The following is a 15,539-nucleotide window of genomic DNA, read 5'->3' as shown; positions in this document are numbered from 1 at the left end:
TGGCATTAAATACTCAGGTGATTCCCAGTAGCAATGAAGAGGTGGTCACTGTGGTCTCAGGAATGCTGGTGCCGTCTGCTAAGTTGCTCAGCCATACTATTAGCTTACGAAGTTAAACATGCACACAGCTTAAGAACCAGCAATTGTACATCTGGGTACAGTCGATCCTCATTATTCGTGGATTCAATATTTGCAAATTTGCCTACTCACTAAAATTTGTAACTCCAAAATCAATACTTGTGGTACTTTTGTGGTTACTCATGGACATGTACAGAGTGGCAAAAATTTGTCTGACGCACGTGTTTCAGTGGAGTTCAAATGAGACATTACCCGCCCCCCCCCACCCCCCGCAGTCCAGCTCTCTCTAGAGATGACCAGGGCATACACTGTGGGGGCAGGGCAGTGTAGTGCAAGAAGTTCTGGCCCTGGGGCCAGCGGGATGAAACTGTGTGCCAACTCATGCAAATCACGAAACACTTCAGAACCTCAGTTTCTCTTTGTAAGAGGAAACAGATCTACCAGAGGGAGTTCTTTTTAATTTAGGATCATAGCGTATGTGAGATGTGTAATGTATCTGTGCGCACACTTGCCTGAGAAGCAGTGGTTCAGAATCCATTAATTCAGTCTTTGTGGTGACTTTACAGAACCACTGCAGGTAACAAGAACCAACTGCACGCGCACTAGACGCTACCGCACTGTGCCCAGAGGGGTACGACAGCGCTCACTGCAGCATGGGCTACAGACCACAAACGGAGACAGACCCAACTGTCTATTACAGAACATACGAGTAACTTGTGACGTATTCACAGACGAAATACAGGACTCCCAAACTTTTTGAGTTTCTGACCTGAGCACCGACCCTGATCCCCCTTTCTCAAAACCCTAGTTTCTTTATCTCCAACCTAACAAAGAACCCATGTTTCCCAGTGTGTGAACTCCAAGGGTTCCTAGTTCATTCCCAGTGTATCCCCAGAATAGCAGTGCCTTATAGTAGTGTTTAATAAACATTCTCTAAAATTATAGAAAACAAACCATTACTGAAGGTACATCTATGAAAAGAAAGGAACAGGAGGACAATTTGGGACAGGAGTGTGGAGAAGGGATAAAACTGGGAAAGAAAGACATACGCCACATGCTCACAAAGCTCTCCTTATACTAGGAAGTAGAAATACTAACGTTCACTATTTTCAAAACTGTACGTTATAATCTGTATTTCATAAAAAAGTGTCCCTGTAAGTATTCTTATAATTAGCTGACAACTATAAAGAAAGAATTGTCAAGCATGCCCAACCATGTTTAGTATTTTTCTTAAAAAAAAAAAACAAAAACAAAACAAAAAAAACACACACACACAAAAAAACTTTTCTTCTTCTTCTTGTTTTTTTTTTGTATTTTAAGGAACAAACCACAATAAGCCCAGAAAGAAGTCAGGCAACTTCAGAAGCAGTCAGATCTTCAGAAACTTTCAATGTCACCTCTCTAAAATGCCTGATTTGGAAGATCTGCCAGCTCGCGCGGTTACGCTTGTACTTACCCTAACAACCCCACACTGCTTAAAGAAGTCTGCCAGGTCATCCAGCGTCACACTGTCATTTAAGCCTTGCACATAAATCGCACTGTTGTCACAGTCTTCATCTGGGTCTACAGGTGGGCCTTACAGAGAAGACAGAAGGGAGTTATTGTCCTGTTATCTACAGGGGCTGATTAATCCACTAGTCACTACTGCTCACTGGTAATTACCACAAAGCTAAGAGAACTACCAGCCACATTAACAAGAATGCCATGGAACTTGTGGTCTCCTTTGTCTAAGGCTATTATGAGTAGCTGCTCGGATGAAGGGAACCCAAACCGCTTCTGACAGCAAGCAGCTCACACTGACCCACCAGGCTGCTGAGCTCTAGTGTGCACTTACTTTCGTGCTGCTGCTCATTTATAAAGCGCGATACGAAATTCAAGAATCAAAATTACCTAGATCAAGATCTGGTCCTTCGTCCATGGGTCCTGCCAACCAGGAAAGATCATATAAAATACTATCAGTGCACGTCTTGCAAGCTACAGACCTTACAAACACACATAGCTATCTACTATACCACCATTTGATGGGGCTTCATTAAATTCAAAATGACCCGCACTGCTAAAATGGAGCAGTGCCCCTTTAACATTTGTGAAAGATTTGCTAGGGTTTTGCTTTTTTTTTTTTTCTTTGCTGGTTTGCTTTTTTTAAACCATTAACCAAATACACTCTCAATGCTTATGTGCCAAATTAGTGTTAAATCTAAGTCAAAATTTTTCCTCCAAACAAACCAAATTTAAAAAATGTATTCTCCCCCATATTACAGAAGCAGTTGCTCAATACCTCAAGTTACCCTTTGTTTTGTAACCATAGGTTAGCCTTATTACCCCTAAGACAATGCCGGCAGTACCCATTAGTCTCTTTGTATAGATCATTTTTAAACCGCTTATGAAACTAATAAAAAATTATAGTTTTCTAAAAACTGACTGTATTTTTTTTAAACACTATCCATGGTAATACTCAAAAACTTACCACCAGGCTTATTGAAGCCACCTCGCTCTCCAGCGCTGCTGGGGGGATAAACGAAGAAATGAAGGCCTTTCCCTTTAAAAGCCAGTACCGCTCTGAGCCTTGGGGGGGCTCGTGGGGAAGAAGGGCACTGGCTAAACACATCTCCAAACAATGCATCTCTCTCATCTCGTCACTATGCCTTTCTTCAGGGCAGCTTGCTCAAATTTCCTTTATACACAACCTTGCTTGTCTGATTGTACACACCAGTGTGGTTGGTTCCTTTCATTTCGGGGGCTGGTATTAATAGTGCAATACTTGGCAAATCAGGGGGGAAAAATTGATCCCAAACACCCACCCCATCAGCTGGGAAACAGGGAGAGCTTGGTTGTAGAGAGGAGTAGCAAGCTGGGGCAATTGCTTTCCATGTTCATAAAGGTGCACCCTCAACCTCTCCTAGGGGAGAGCCAAGTGAGGCTTCCTAACAAGTCACAGTATAATAAAGCAGGAGACAACCACATTAAACGCCTACAACACACATCAGAGGACGCATCCAGCCAATCTTCAGCATAAAGCCATACAATTCAGGGCACTAATGGATTTAACAATCGCTGTGAAAGGAGAATTTACAACAAATACCGAGGCTCAACGGACTGGGGGTGCAACTTTATAGACACGGGATCAGTTGAGAACAGTGGGATAGATGGCAGTATAAAATGACTGCCTTACATACTGTAAATAGGGGGAGGGAACATGATGGGCCTTTTTAATTTTTCCTTTAAGATTAAAGGCAGCTCCTCAGTGGGAGGTCCTGGGCTTTTTCTAACCAGTATTGCACCTTTAATACCTGAATATACAATTTCAAGCTGTTGCATGCAGCTTTGTTTCCTTTTTAAAAGTACACACCATAAAATGTTCTCTCTCTTTAAACACAAAAGTTTACACTTTAATGTTACACAATTCTAGAGTATTATACCTCCTCTGGTTCATTACCAAATAACAAGTATGCAGTTACCAAAGTTACAGAAGGATTCCATTTATACAATGAATACATTTTGTTAAAAATATTCTATGTATATTTTTCCTCTCCATATGGACACCGTGTCTAGTCCCACTTTTCATTATGCTGCCGGCTGAGTACTGAGTACGGGTACTTTTTAAGTATTGAAGTGTATACAAGGCTCTCACTTTGTAACCTGTAGCATATAAATGCGACAAAGCATGTTAAAAAGTTTCCACGTTTAACAGCCAATGAAAATATCAAAATACTGAGGCAATGAAAAAGGGCATGTTAACAACATTGAGTGCCTTACCTGCAGAAGACACTGAAAACCATCACCACACCAGAGTGAAAAAGAGGGGAGGGGAGAATGCCCCTGTCCTGTCCCCAAGGGATCCAACCGACTGCTTCACAGTCAGCTGGAACACCTGGGGGGAAAGCCATAACTTTTTTTCTATGGCTCCAGGAGAGACTTCTTGTCCAGAAAGAGGGGATCCCTCTACTAGCAAAGTCTAGCAAAATTAGTAGAATTATCACTTCTGGAGTATTAAAATGAATGAACTTGAAATTGGTTTTGCAATTGGAAAATACTAAGAATTCTAGGTGATTGGAGGAGACGTGATGATAGTAATTTCAAGTGTCTACGTCTATTTTAAAACATCCATAAAGAAGTGAAACCTTTATAATGGAATGACATGCTCCAAATCAGACTGATTTTACTTAATACCAATTTGTTCATCAATTTTTGTGTGTTGTCAAGTAACTGTTTCTTCCAATAAAGATTTCACCAAAGACTTTTAAGTTATGCAGAATATGCAGAACCGTATTTTCAATCAGTTCTCTTTCAATAGGATACAGATTTGAGAACACAAAAATTAAAGATCAACTTTTTATCTAATTTTGAAGTCCATTTCTATTAAAAAAAAAAAGAAAGAAACCCTACCCAATTTTTCTTTGACCCAAGTGGCACCAAATCCAATTTATACATAATATATAACATTCTGCATAACTTTTTTTTTTTTTAACTAGTTTATATAGGGACAGAACACACACAGAACTAAACCTTCTGGATCATGTTAACCACCAACATTATACCTCACCTTCATTGAAGTACAGACACCAGAAAGGGAAGAGGGGGCGGGAGAAGGGAGGGGAAGGGCAGGCACAGGTGGCAGGGTTATGTTACTGATCTAAACAGAATTTTCTAAACCAGATTGTGCCATCAATCAAAATGGTCAAACCGATTTAGACTTCTCAAAATCTCCAATGGGGAGTGATCCTGTAATTATATACATTACTCTGCAAAAAGCTATTAGACTTTTCTGTGTACCAGGTGCACCTCAGGCCATAGTTCAGGGGTGACGGGACCAAGATCTTCATCATTATGTTCAACAATTCCAAGGACAAACAGAAGTTGGGGACAAACATTGTGGAAAACATCTGCATTCCCTTCTCTGCAGTATATATACACCAGGTATTTCAAGACAACCATTCAGAGGCAATTAGTTAAAAACCTAGGGGTGTTAGAAGGGTTGTGTGTGTTCCATCCCGAGTCTGTTACCCAAAGAGGCTTTTGACCTCTGGAAACCATGAAGGGAACTGAAAGCTCTAGTTTCAAAACCATTCTTTGTTCTCCCCAACCCAACCAAGTAGATTGGCAGGGAAAAAAAGTGAACTGCCACTTAATCTATGCCACAAAGATGACATTTCCATGTTTTAGAAGATGGCCTGGGCTCAACAGATTGTCCATGGAAATGTAGAAATAAATTTCTTATGTCTTTCAGTCCCTTCTTTCCATTGAAAATCCTATGGATGAAACAAAATTAGGTAAAAGGAGAAAAGGTTTGCTCTTACCCCATTCCACCGCGTCCTCCTCCCCGCCCACCTCTGCTCATGCCTCCACGATCAAATCCCCCTCTTCCCCTGCCCCGGTTATCAGGGCCACTCATGCTCCGGTTCTCTCCTGGTCCGGAAAATCCTCCAGACTCCTGCCCATAAACACCCATGCTACTGGGGTGGTCCTGTCGGAATGAACCTGAGGAAAGAGTCACATCTGTAAGCCATGGACCAGCATTTGAACCACTGCCTGTTGTACTTTCTCCTGGAATCACAGAATGTTCAATTTCAAGGCACTAACCAAGGCACCGTCTTCTTTAAACCTGACAAAGCACCTCTAAATCAGTAGGATCTTTTAAGTTTAACCAAAACTGCTGGTTCATTAAAGCTGAAGTAACCTTACGTAACAGTTAACCTAGAATAAACCACCCAAATAAGAAAACAGCTCTCTGGTCAATAGTTTACAGGGTTTTGTATCCTAGGATGCCTCCGACAGCTGCTTCTTTAAACTATCTCAAGAAACAAAAACCAGAGGCAGGTTTCTTAGGGCTTTAGCATGTCGCTGAAGCTTGGGCTCCATTAAGAAGCACTACTCATCTCATAGCCGTGACGAAACACGCCCATAGATGGAGTTTAATTAAAAAACAAATATCCAGGTAAAAATTACATTGTGAAGACAGTTCTGAGAGTTTTTGGTTACTTCTCCATGTAAAACTAAGTGTTCTATGAGAAGGACTTTTGTTGTTTTTGCTTTATAGATGTAAAGAAAAACCAAAACCAAAGCACAGCATTTACATGACTACCAAAACTGCAGTCGTCTTCAACAGCTATCTGCTCACATCCTTATAATGAGCTGGGTGGGCAGGCCACAGGAATGCCAGCTTCACTCACTGTGCACAACCTCCTCAAAGACAGCAAGGCTGGCGTCTTAAAACGTTTTCTCTGGTCAGTTACAAGCTCTCTTTTCTCTCTCTCTTTTTTTTTTTTTGCAGGGCATAATAACAATTAAACTGGAGAAAAGCACTCATGTCTTTAATGGGACATCCAAGCGGTTAGCCAGGATGTTATGTCCTAAAGATGCCCTGGCGTCCAAAAGTAAACAATGTAAAGAGCATTTCCCCATGTTCAGAAACTCCAAACATAATCATTCTTATTTGGTTTTCTCTCTTAGCAACTCACTCTGCTGCCCGTAGCTGCTGCTCTGTTGGCTATATTGACTTGGAGCCTGGCTGTAGGATCCAGTTTGGGGGGGATAACTAGTGGGCGGCTGCTGCCCATAGCTGCTTTGTTGACCATAGCTACTCTGCTGTCCATAGCTGCTCGGCTGCCCATAGGTGTTCTGCTGAGAGTAACTGCTCTGATCATAACTAGTCGGCTGTGTAGAGGAGTAGCTGAAAGAAAGAAAAAAAGTTTTTTAGGAAGGAGAGGCTTGTTATTTCTTCAAGCCCCTTAAGTATAAGAGACATTCATAGCATGTGATACAGAAACCCTTAAAAACACTTTCTACATATCAACAGTTCGAATTTAAAATAAGCAAATATTTTTGTATTCAGAATAAAGCTTTAAATCCAAAGAAGGGGAAAACCATTGAAAACCAATCTATACAATATACAACCCTTAGAGTCTCCTCTTTTACCTCCCACCCCCTTAAAACCATAGTTTTCAATTAAATTCAAGGCAAATTTGGGAGTTTGGTGTTTGCCGCATTAAGGGAGGAAAAAGTGCATGTGCACTCCATGGAAAAGCCCCCGAGGCAAAGGAGGCAGTTAAGTACAGCGGCGCTAGGCCCGCCTCCAACAATTCCCCTTCAGTTCTGACAGTGACTGTCCTGAAGGTAGCAGGCTGCCCGATGTGTGTGCTGCCACACAAATATGGCAAATTTCTCTTGACATCTGTCCACGTGTCAAGCTGTTTTGCTATATACCGTATACAGTTTCACACTTTCAGACATGCCTGATCATCTACGAAATCTCAACGAAGAAAAGATGAATAAGGAAACTTGAGAATCAAGGAACTGCACAAGAATATTAAGTGGATCTTCATCTTTTTTTTTTCTTAAAGATTTTATTTATTTATTTGACAGAGACAGCCAGTGAGAGAGGGAACACAAGCAGGGGGAGTGGGAGAGGAAGAGGCAGGCTCCCAGCAGAGGAGCCTGATGTGGGACTCGATCCCAGAACGGTGGGATCACGCCCTGAGCCGAAGGCAGACGCTTAACGACTGTGCCACCCAGGTGCCCCTGGATCTTCATCTCTTGACGGGTCAACTACACAGCAAGGAGACTAACCAATGATACCTTTTTACATAGAAACAAAGCTCGAAAGAACTGCTATTAAACTTCAGATGAACTATGGTAACGAAAATTTAAAAAGACATTATATTTAAAAGTACAACTAAACTAAACCTCTATCACATCCCCCGACATGGCTGTACAGACTCAAAAGCCCCTCTTCACTGAGGGTACCTCTTCACTTGGCCACACGACTCTCAGCAGTACGGGCACAGGCGGGCTGTGGAAGGACTGCTGTAAGCCCTGCCCACTGCTGCTCCACGCTGCACACGTACCCGGTCAGCTGTATTTTGTTCCCAAACCTGTTCACACCTGCTGCACTTGCATGTGTAAGCCAGTGAAATGGAGTGCAAAAAAGGGAAGCACTAACCTCTAGCAAAACTAAGTTAACACTTTAGGACACAATTCAGACAGTTCATTTGAAAACTTGCTTCTAATTAAATATGAGTGACAAACCTTGCAGCTCTTCCTCTATTTTACAAGAAACCCAAAGGAGACACCTAGCTGCTAGAGTGGTTCACATAACCCACAGAGTGCAGAATAAATCTGCACATGAAAAGCCCTGGCCCAGTCATTAGAAGACTTGTACATGGGCGCACCTGGGTGGCTCAGTCGGTGAAGCGTCTGCCTTTGGCTCAGGTCATGACCCCAGGGTCCCTGCATCGGGCTCCCTGCTCAGGGGGAGCCTGCCTCTTCCTCTTCCCCTGCTTGTGCATGCTCTGTCAAATAAGTAAGTAAGTTGAAATCTTAAAAAAGAGTTGTGTATGAATGGACCTGTGAGTTAAGCTACATATGAAATGACTAAAATGAAGTTTCTTTCTTTCCTTTCTGTTCATGTCTTCCACGTTCCCACCCTCACTGCACTGGGGAAGGTGGCTTCTATGCTTGGGTTCACCTGCTTTCACATACTTCTGTTTCTCATCCATCTGAATTAACTAGAAGGAAAATTAAAAGGAAGAAGCTAGAGTGGTAAAAATGTTTGTGTTTAGAGAGAAGAGTTACTGACTGCCAGGTACTGCTACAGGAACCTAAGACTGAGGTCTTAATGTAACACTGCGTGGTCAGGATCATCACTGGGAGAGTCAGACAACCCATTTCACCCGAGGAAGAAGCAAGGAGGTCCACAGCCTGAAAAAAAATCGTTATTCTACTAGCTCACTGGCCATGAGAACAAAGATACTGACCTGGTAGGAGGGTAAGATGGTGGTGCCGTAACTGGCTGCATGGGGTAGCTCCCAGGCACCTGGGGATAACTGTAGTTACTCTGTCCATATCCTAGGCTGGGCTGGTTGTAACCCCCTGTGCTAGATTGAGGTTGACTAGTCTCAGCGGGTTTGTTACCATCCTGCGGTCTAAAAGGAGAAATAAAAAAGTAAGACTTTTTTCCCTCAACCATATAACTCTGTGCAATGTTAGGACTGAGCTTGGAAGTAAATACGATTGTCAACTGAACTACATCAAACCCAGTCTCGGTCCAACTGTATTTGCTGAAGAGAACATTAAGAACAGGGGAGAATTAATCACACCCACAGATGAGATACCAACATGTTCCACTGGTTCCACATTAGCAGCTATCGAAGGCAGTTACAATATTTTCTATTGCCAATTTAAGTGACTGGGAGGGGAGGTGATTTGTTAGGGAAGAAAATGCTCCCCCCCCCCCCAAAACTGAAGACAGACAAGTTAACTTTAACAATACAAAAGTGTCAGTTAGAGTAACATTTATATAAGTTTACAGCATTTACAAATTTGGATTATTGTGAGTTTAAGTTTCTCGTTTATTAAGAATAGACTGAAAATACATTTCCTAATTTCGACTGCCATAAATAAACCTAACCTTGCCTGAAAGTCTCCATAATGGAAATACCAAAGTAGGGGAGGGAACACCCCCCCCCCCCAGCTCCAGCTCTCAGCAATGCTTGGATGAACTGGGAAATATTAAATAAAACCAATCCCAATCCCAAAGGAGAAAAAAAGACCCCCCCCCCCCGGTTTTCTATTACCTCTTAGCCCTAACAGTTTGCAACAAGACTGTAGCAAAGTCAGCTTGAACTATTTTAAGCAAACCCCCAAGAATCAGCAGGCAAACCAGATAGGATGTGGAAGTACTGGTTTCTCCAGAGCTGAAATAAGTCACAAGCCCCCTCTTTCCAGTGGAAAAGGGAGTAGCTGACATTGATCATGAGACAGTTTTAAAGTGGTAAGGACTGAAAACCAAGGGGGGAAAAACCCACACAAAAAACCCAAAAAACAAAAACAAAACACCACCCTCCCAAAACAAACAAAAAACCCCCAGTTAATATATAACACCCCACCCCGACCCTGGCTATGGCTTGGATATACTGTTGCAATGGATCATCAAATGGGACTTCAAATAGTTGGTAACATTCTGAAATGAAATGCCTAGGTCAGCTGAGACAGAGCCCTATAGGAATCAGCGAGTTAGTTTAATCTACCCGCTGCACAGGATGTCCAGCGGATGTAAACTACCAAGTAGCTCTGATTACTCACTGTGCACTTTAGAAGTAATTTCATGAGTGTCTGCCAGAGCTAAGTTCTTACCTCTACAGTAGGCAAAAAGTCTAGGTTACAAGTTGATCTCTTGTTTATTCCCTAAAAAGTCTTCTTTCAAATCAGAATTCAATGTTCCTTCAAGACTGTATGCAGAAGCCACCTATGTGCATTGCCTAAAGCAAAGACCTGAAATCTTCTGTTAAGTAATAATCAATACTGTTGACCTGCTAATTAGTCATGGAGTATGAAACTGTTTGCCCAAATATTCACACCAAGGCAGGGTACCCAGTTAAGAATATATACTTGCCTGTGATATTTAGGTGACCAAGCCACTACATAATACAGAAAAAATGTTAATTCCTTCAACTGAGACACCAGTGTATGACTTCCCACCTCCCCTGTATTGTGAACTGCCATGTTTTTCCCAAAGAGAAAACTGTTATCCATTTACAAGGGCAATAAAACCAATAAAAACAATTCTATCACTTGTTCTGTTGCGAAGGAAAAAACACACTCCATTTTCCCCCCCTGGGTTTGCTAAAGTAAATGTAATAGTCTCCTCCTACCCTAAAAAGTCACTCTTCTGAAACTAGCTATCTACAAACTAGACATCGACCAGTGACATTCCTCATCTTGGTCCCCGGGTGGCACCATTTCTCTACTGAACGGAGAACGATGTATCTGCGGTGTGTTCTAGAGCATTACTGTGATGACTATACGCACACAGTCAACCTCTAAAAGCAAGTCTAAGAGTAACCATTACAAAGGAGTAAAGCCCTGGATTCTCTAAGTGTGCATAACTGCTCTTTCCCAAAACAGGCTGATGTGCTCTAGCGTAAGGACTAGGGGAGTGTGGCCTTACCTTGCAGGTGCGGTGGCTGCCGGCTGCTGCCCATAGGCTGGGTAAGCAGGCTGAGTGCCATAAGCAGACTGAGCTGCATAGGAGGCCTGGGTGGTAGTGACCGTAGCAGTGGTGGTATCGTAAGCACCAGTGCCGTACCCCTGGACAGGCTGACTGTATGCCTGGGGGGCAGTTGGAGTAGTATAACCTAGAACAAAGGAGAACTACGTGAGATTTCTGGCACCTCAGAGAGCTGCCTAGACACTTGTTAACAAAACAATTTGTGAACCATCTACTTTAAACCATCACAATATTTAGCCCCTTTAAATACTTCCCCTCTAGTATGAGTAGCAACAAACCAATATTTAAAGCCTAAGTTGTCTGAAAGTACCCAGTTTTCAGCACAGCACTCTCTTAAGCTCTAAAATCACACCTAACAAAAAGGAGGAAACAGGGTACGCTACATAAAGTGTTGGTACAGAAAACAAGGTTCCTGCTGCACCTTCCCTCTGGATTCAATAGGAAAAAAGTCTACTTTTGGGGAACCTATACTGGTCTTGCTAGCAGGCCTTAACAATTTCCTCAACTAGTTAAGTATCCCAAAACACTCTCAAGCAGGAATAAAACGTCCCAGAAAGGGAAAAGGCAATGACACAATGCTAAAATAGCTAAAAATAATGATCCAGGTAATAGTTTTAGCATTAAAGCCTGTAATTTGGAATTACTTTGCTTTCAGTCCCAAGCATTCCAACATGGGGAGTTCATGTTTAATTAAAGGAAACTGAAATCCCAGAGAACGTGTGTTTATTTTCGGTGGGAGATGTCCAAGAACTACTACTTTTGTTTCAGTAACAACTAAAAAGATGCTTGTTACCAGCACTAAATTTTGAAAAGGCACTTGAGTAATAAGATACTACAAATTACATTTGCTTAAGTGTAACCAACACAGGTTATCTTATTTGACCTTTCTGGTAAATAATTTTACTTAATACTCTGCAAATAAACCTTTAACGGGTAAATGTTTTTCACATGATGAAACCATCTAAGATTCTAGGCTTGTCATCAAATTACCCACCTCCATTCCTTTCTTATTTACCCACCACAAGCAAAAAGGTCTTTTTCCTGTTTGGAAATATTGAAAGTAGACCCTAGAGCTAGCCCCATGCTGGTCCCCTAACCAAGTACCACAAAGACCTGCTGTGTTCACAGGTAGGAGGCAAACTAAGGTAGGGTCTCTCCCTAGTTCCTGCCTCTACCAGATGAGGCAGGATGAAAACCCTTTCATTATCCGGAATTTGGGCTTGTAGTGGGACAAAAGCCACCTCCCCGCCACCCCACCCCCCCACTCCTAACTTGAGTCCTCCGCCTGTGAGATGTGTTATAACCTTTCCTGGTGCTGGGCTCTTCTCTCTGACTCCCTCTCATGGTCAATGAGCACAAGCCAGCCATGCAATACAAAGGTCTAGTTCTCAGCATTTACATCCATCAAAAAATAGTCTACATCTCACTAAAGTAAAAGAGTTTCAGTACTTAAAACTATCTTGAATTAAGATCACTCATTTTAGTTAAAATTTAGGGCCTTAAACCTCAGTTAGAACAAAGTATCTTCACTATACACACAACTTACTAGCCAACGACAACTACCAACTTCTCTTTGTACAACCTTAAGCGTCACCTCCTGTAGCACAGAGTGTAATACTTTTTTTCCCCATTCCAACATTTTAGGGGAAATTCTGAAATTAATTACACACACAGACGGTAATTTCCTTCTCAAAACTGCTAGGCTGAAACGTGTATAAAAGCATAATGCACAAAACAAAGAGCCCCAAGCAATGAAGTTTTTTGAGTTGGCATGTCGTTCATCTGTTTATGTGATTTAAAAGTCTCTGCAGAGTCCTAATGTCAAGCATATAAAGCACTCATTTATTTAAATTTAACTGGACTCTAATTCCACCTACCCTGTTACTCCTACACAGATTTTTCCCCCTACATGATGACAAGGCCATCTAAAAGATTCGCAAGGGCAATTAAAAACAACAACAACAACAACAGCAGCAAACGAAGACTGATCAGGGCAGTAACTGATATTATAAAACCACGCAGTAACTGTTAGAGCCTTGGAGTGCTGAAGATTACGGTAATAGACACCGGGTTAGTTAATAATCTTTTAATTAATCTCTAGTACCCACACAAACAGCCAGGCAAATGAACAAAAATTAACAGAGCAAAATGATTTAATGACAATAAAAAAGACCAACGGCAAAAGACAACACGTCTATTCTGTGCTGATGACTTTAAGAAAAAAAGTAATAAACATTACAGAAATCAACCAAAATTTTTGTTCAACTTGAACAGTAAAAACTAAAGTTTCTATTCTAATTAATGAAATGAGATTTATATGGCCACTTTTATTTTATTATTATTATTTTTAAAGATTTTATTTATTTATTTGACAGAGACAGCCAGTGAGAGAGGGAACACAGCAGGGGAGTGGGAGAGGAAGAAGCAGGCTCCCAGCGGAGGTGCCTGATGTGGGACTCGATCCCGGAACGCCGGGATCACGCCCTGAGCCGAAGGCAGACGCTTAACGACTGCACTACCCAGGCGCCCCATATATGGCCACTTTTAAAGCTTAATTAAAAAAATTCTATTAAGAGAAAAGGGTCTTCTCTACATTCCTTTCAGTAATCATCCAACGACTTTTATGTGTAAAGACAGCCTGAAGTATGGAAAAAAGTGTGCTTACTACCTGAGAGGGTCCTAACTTAGTTTGGTTCAGCCTCAGTTTGCCCATCAGGTTTAATTCTGGTGTCTACACTCCAAAGGTTGATGGGAGCATTAAGGGAGGTATGTATGATTCTCCATAAACTATAAAATCCATACTAACAGTCCTTATTAAGTGCAGTTTCTTGCTCATCAAAGCCACTAGTTTCTGTATCAGAATGTCCTATGTTTAGGGGCGCCTGGGTGGCGCAGTCCTTAAGCGTCTGCCTTCGGCTCAGGGCGTGATCCCGGCGTTACGGGATCGAGCCCCACATCAGGCTCCTCCGCTATGAGCCTGCTTCTTCCTCTCCCACTCCCCCTGCTTGTGTTCCCTCTCTCGCTGGCTGTCTCTCTCTGTCACATAAATAAATAAATAAATCTTAAAAAAAAAAAAAAAAAAGTCCTATGTTTTTGTGCTCATGGTGGGACCTGTTCAATTAATGACAATGAGAACACAGGACTCTAGAGAATCTAGAAGATCCCCGTGTTTCCTATAAATGACTTTATCGTATCCCTAATAAAACGGTCTAGAGACGCCAAAGGCTTAATCTAAGCTGTATTATTTATTTTCAAACGATACTTATTTTTTAAAAATGAAGGAAGGTTGGGACGCCTGGGTGGCTTAGTCAGTTAAGTGTCTGCCTTCATGATCCCAGGGTCCTGGGATCCAGCCCCACATCCGGGTCCCTGCAAAGCAGGGAGCCTACTTCCTGCGCTCCCTTCGCCTGCCACTTCCCCTGCTTGTATGTGCTGTCAAATAAATAAATAAAATCTTAAAAAAAAAAACCCGAAGGTGGTCAAAAGCTACAATCTTCTGGTTACAAAATAAATAAATCTGAAGAATGTAACCTACATCATGGTGACTATAGTTAACGAACTGTATTGTATATTTTAAAGTTGATGAGAGAATAGATCTTAAATGTTCTCATTGCAAGAAAAAAAATTTGTTAACTGTTATGTGCCGATGGATGTTAACTAGATTTTCTGTGGCAATCATTTCACAACATATACAAATATGGAACCAATAGGTTGTAAACCTAGAATTAGTATTATATATTAATCATTATCAATAAAAAAAATGGAAATAGCTTGAATATGTAAAGAACATCTCACAATTTCAAAATTCTGTGCTAAAGATCCAAACTGCATAGTCCTAGCTCCGGCTTTCCCTACAGTTGCAGCTAACACCAGTAAAAATATAAACACTGCCCATCCTATTTGAGATACACATTAGTTACAATGCCCATCAAATCCAGGACTCTCAAGGAGATAAATTATCACTCAAGGAGAGAAATAACAGATACAGGTTTTTCCCCTACTAAAGACTGAGATAAGGCTACATATAACTTAGGGAACTGAAAACAGTTTGAAAATAAGAGTTTTTACATTTTTAAGATTTCTGTATTCAATATTCTCTTATAATAATAAAGATAGGAGTGGGTGGGTGGGAAGAAGGTAGTGATTCAAAAATGTTACAAAGCACTGAACATAAAAATTCTTGTAAATTTTCACATACTCCACTCAATCCTAGTATTAGGATACAAGCTATTCTAATTCTCAGAGTAGTTTATTTTTTTTTAGCTCCCTGGAATACTGTTATTTAAGACATACTATGAATTAAAATAATTCATTAACACTTAAAACAGAAAATAAAATGTATCTGGACTGGAAACCAACCAAGAGACAAACATTACATGCAGGGTGGCAGTCTGTTCCTCTAAATAAATCTACTCATGCAACCTATCCTTCAGGGAATAGGGGGAATCAGCTGGGG

The 15,539-nt window shown here is 41.4% G+C and overlaps 1 protein-coding gene across 3 annotated transcripts in view; it reads right to left on the bottom strand.

Annotated features, from left to right (window-relative positions):
• Positions 1 to 15,539, bottom strand: part of EWSR1 (EWS RNA binding protein 1) — a 28,745-nt gene that overhangs the window by 6,848 nt on the left and 6,358 nt on the right. Inside the window, exons 5-11 of one of the 3 annotated variants that reach the window (XM_026484732.4) lie at positions 11,024 to 11,210; positions 8,832 to 8,999; positions 6,537 to 6,748; positions 5,376 to 5,556; positions 2,546 to 2,583; positions 1,969 to 2,001; positions 1,535 to 1,653 (exon numbers count right to left, since the gene is read on the bottom strand). In XM_026484732.4, coding sequence (XP_026340517.1) covers positions 1,535 to 1,653; positions 1,969 to 2,001; positions 2,546 to 2,583; positions 5,376 to 5,556; positions 6,537 to 6,748; positions 8,832 to 8,999; positions 11,024 to 11,210 — 938 coding nt within the window. Of the gene's footprint in view, positions 1 to 1,534; positions 1,654 to 1,968; positions 2,002 to 2,545; positions 2,584 to 3,527; positions 3,718 to 5,375; positions 5,557 to 6,536; positions 6,749 to 8,831; positions 9,000 to 11,023; positions 11,211 to 15,539 lie in introns of those variants that run through there. The other 2 variants (XM_026484734.3, XM_026484735.4) reach the window with 2 other exon arrangements.

The sequence above is a fragment of the Ursus arctos genome, unplaced genomic scaffold (assembly GCF_023065955.2).
Source record: "Ursus arctos isolate Adak ecotype North America unplaced genomic scaffold, UrsArc2.0 scaffold_34, whole genome shotgun sequence".
In the NCBI taxonomy this organism is placed as follows: domain Eukaryota; kingdom Metazoa; phylum Chordata; class Mammalia; order Carnivora; family Ursidae; genus Ursus; species Ursus arctos.
The sequence above is the reverse complement of the archived record's forward strand: the minus strand, read 5'-3'. Positions and strand labels throughout refer to the sequence as shown.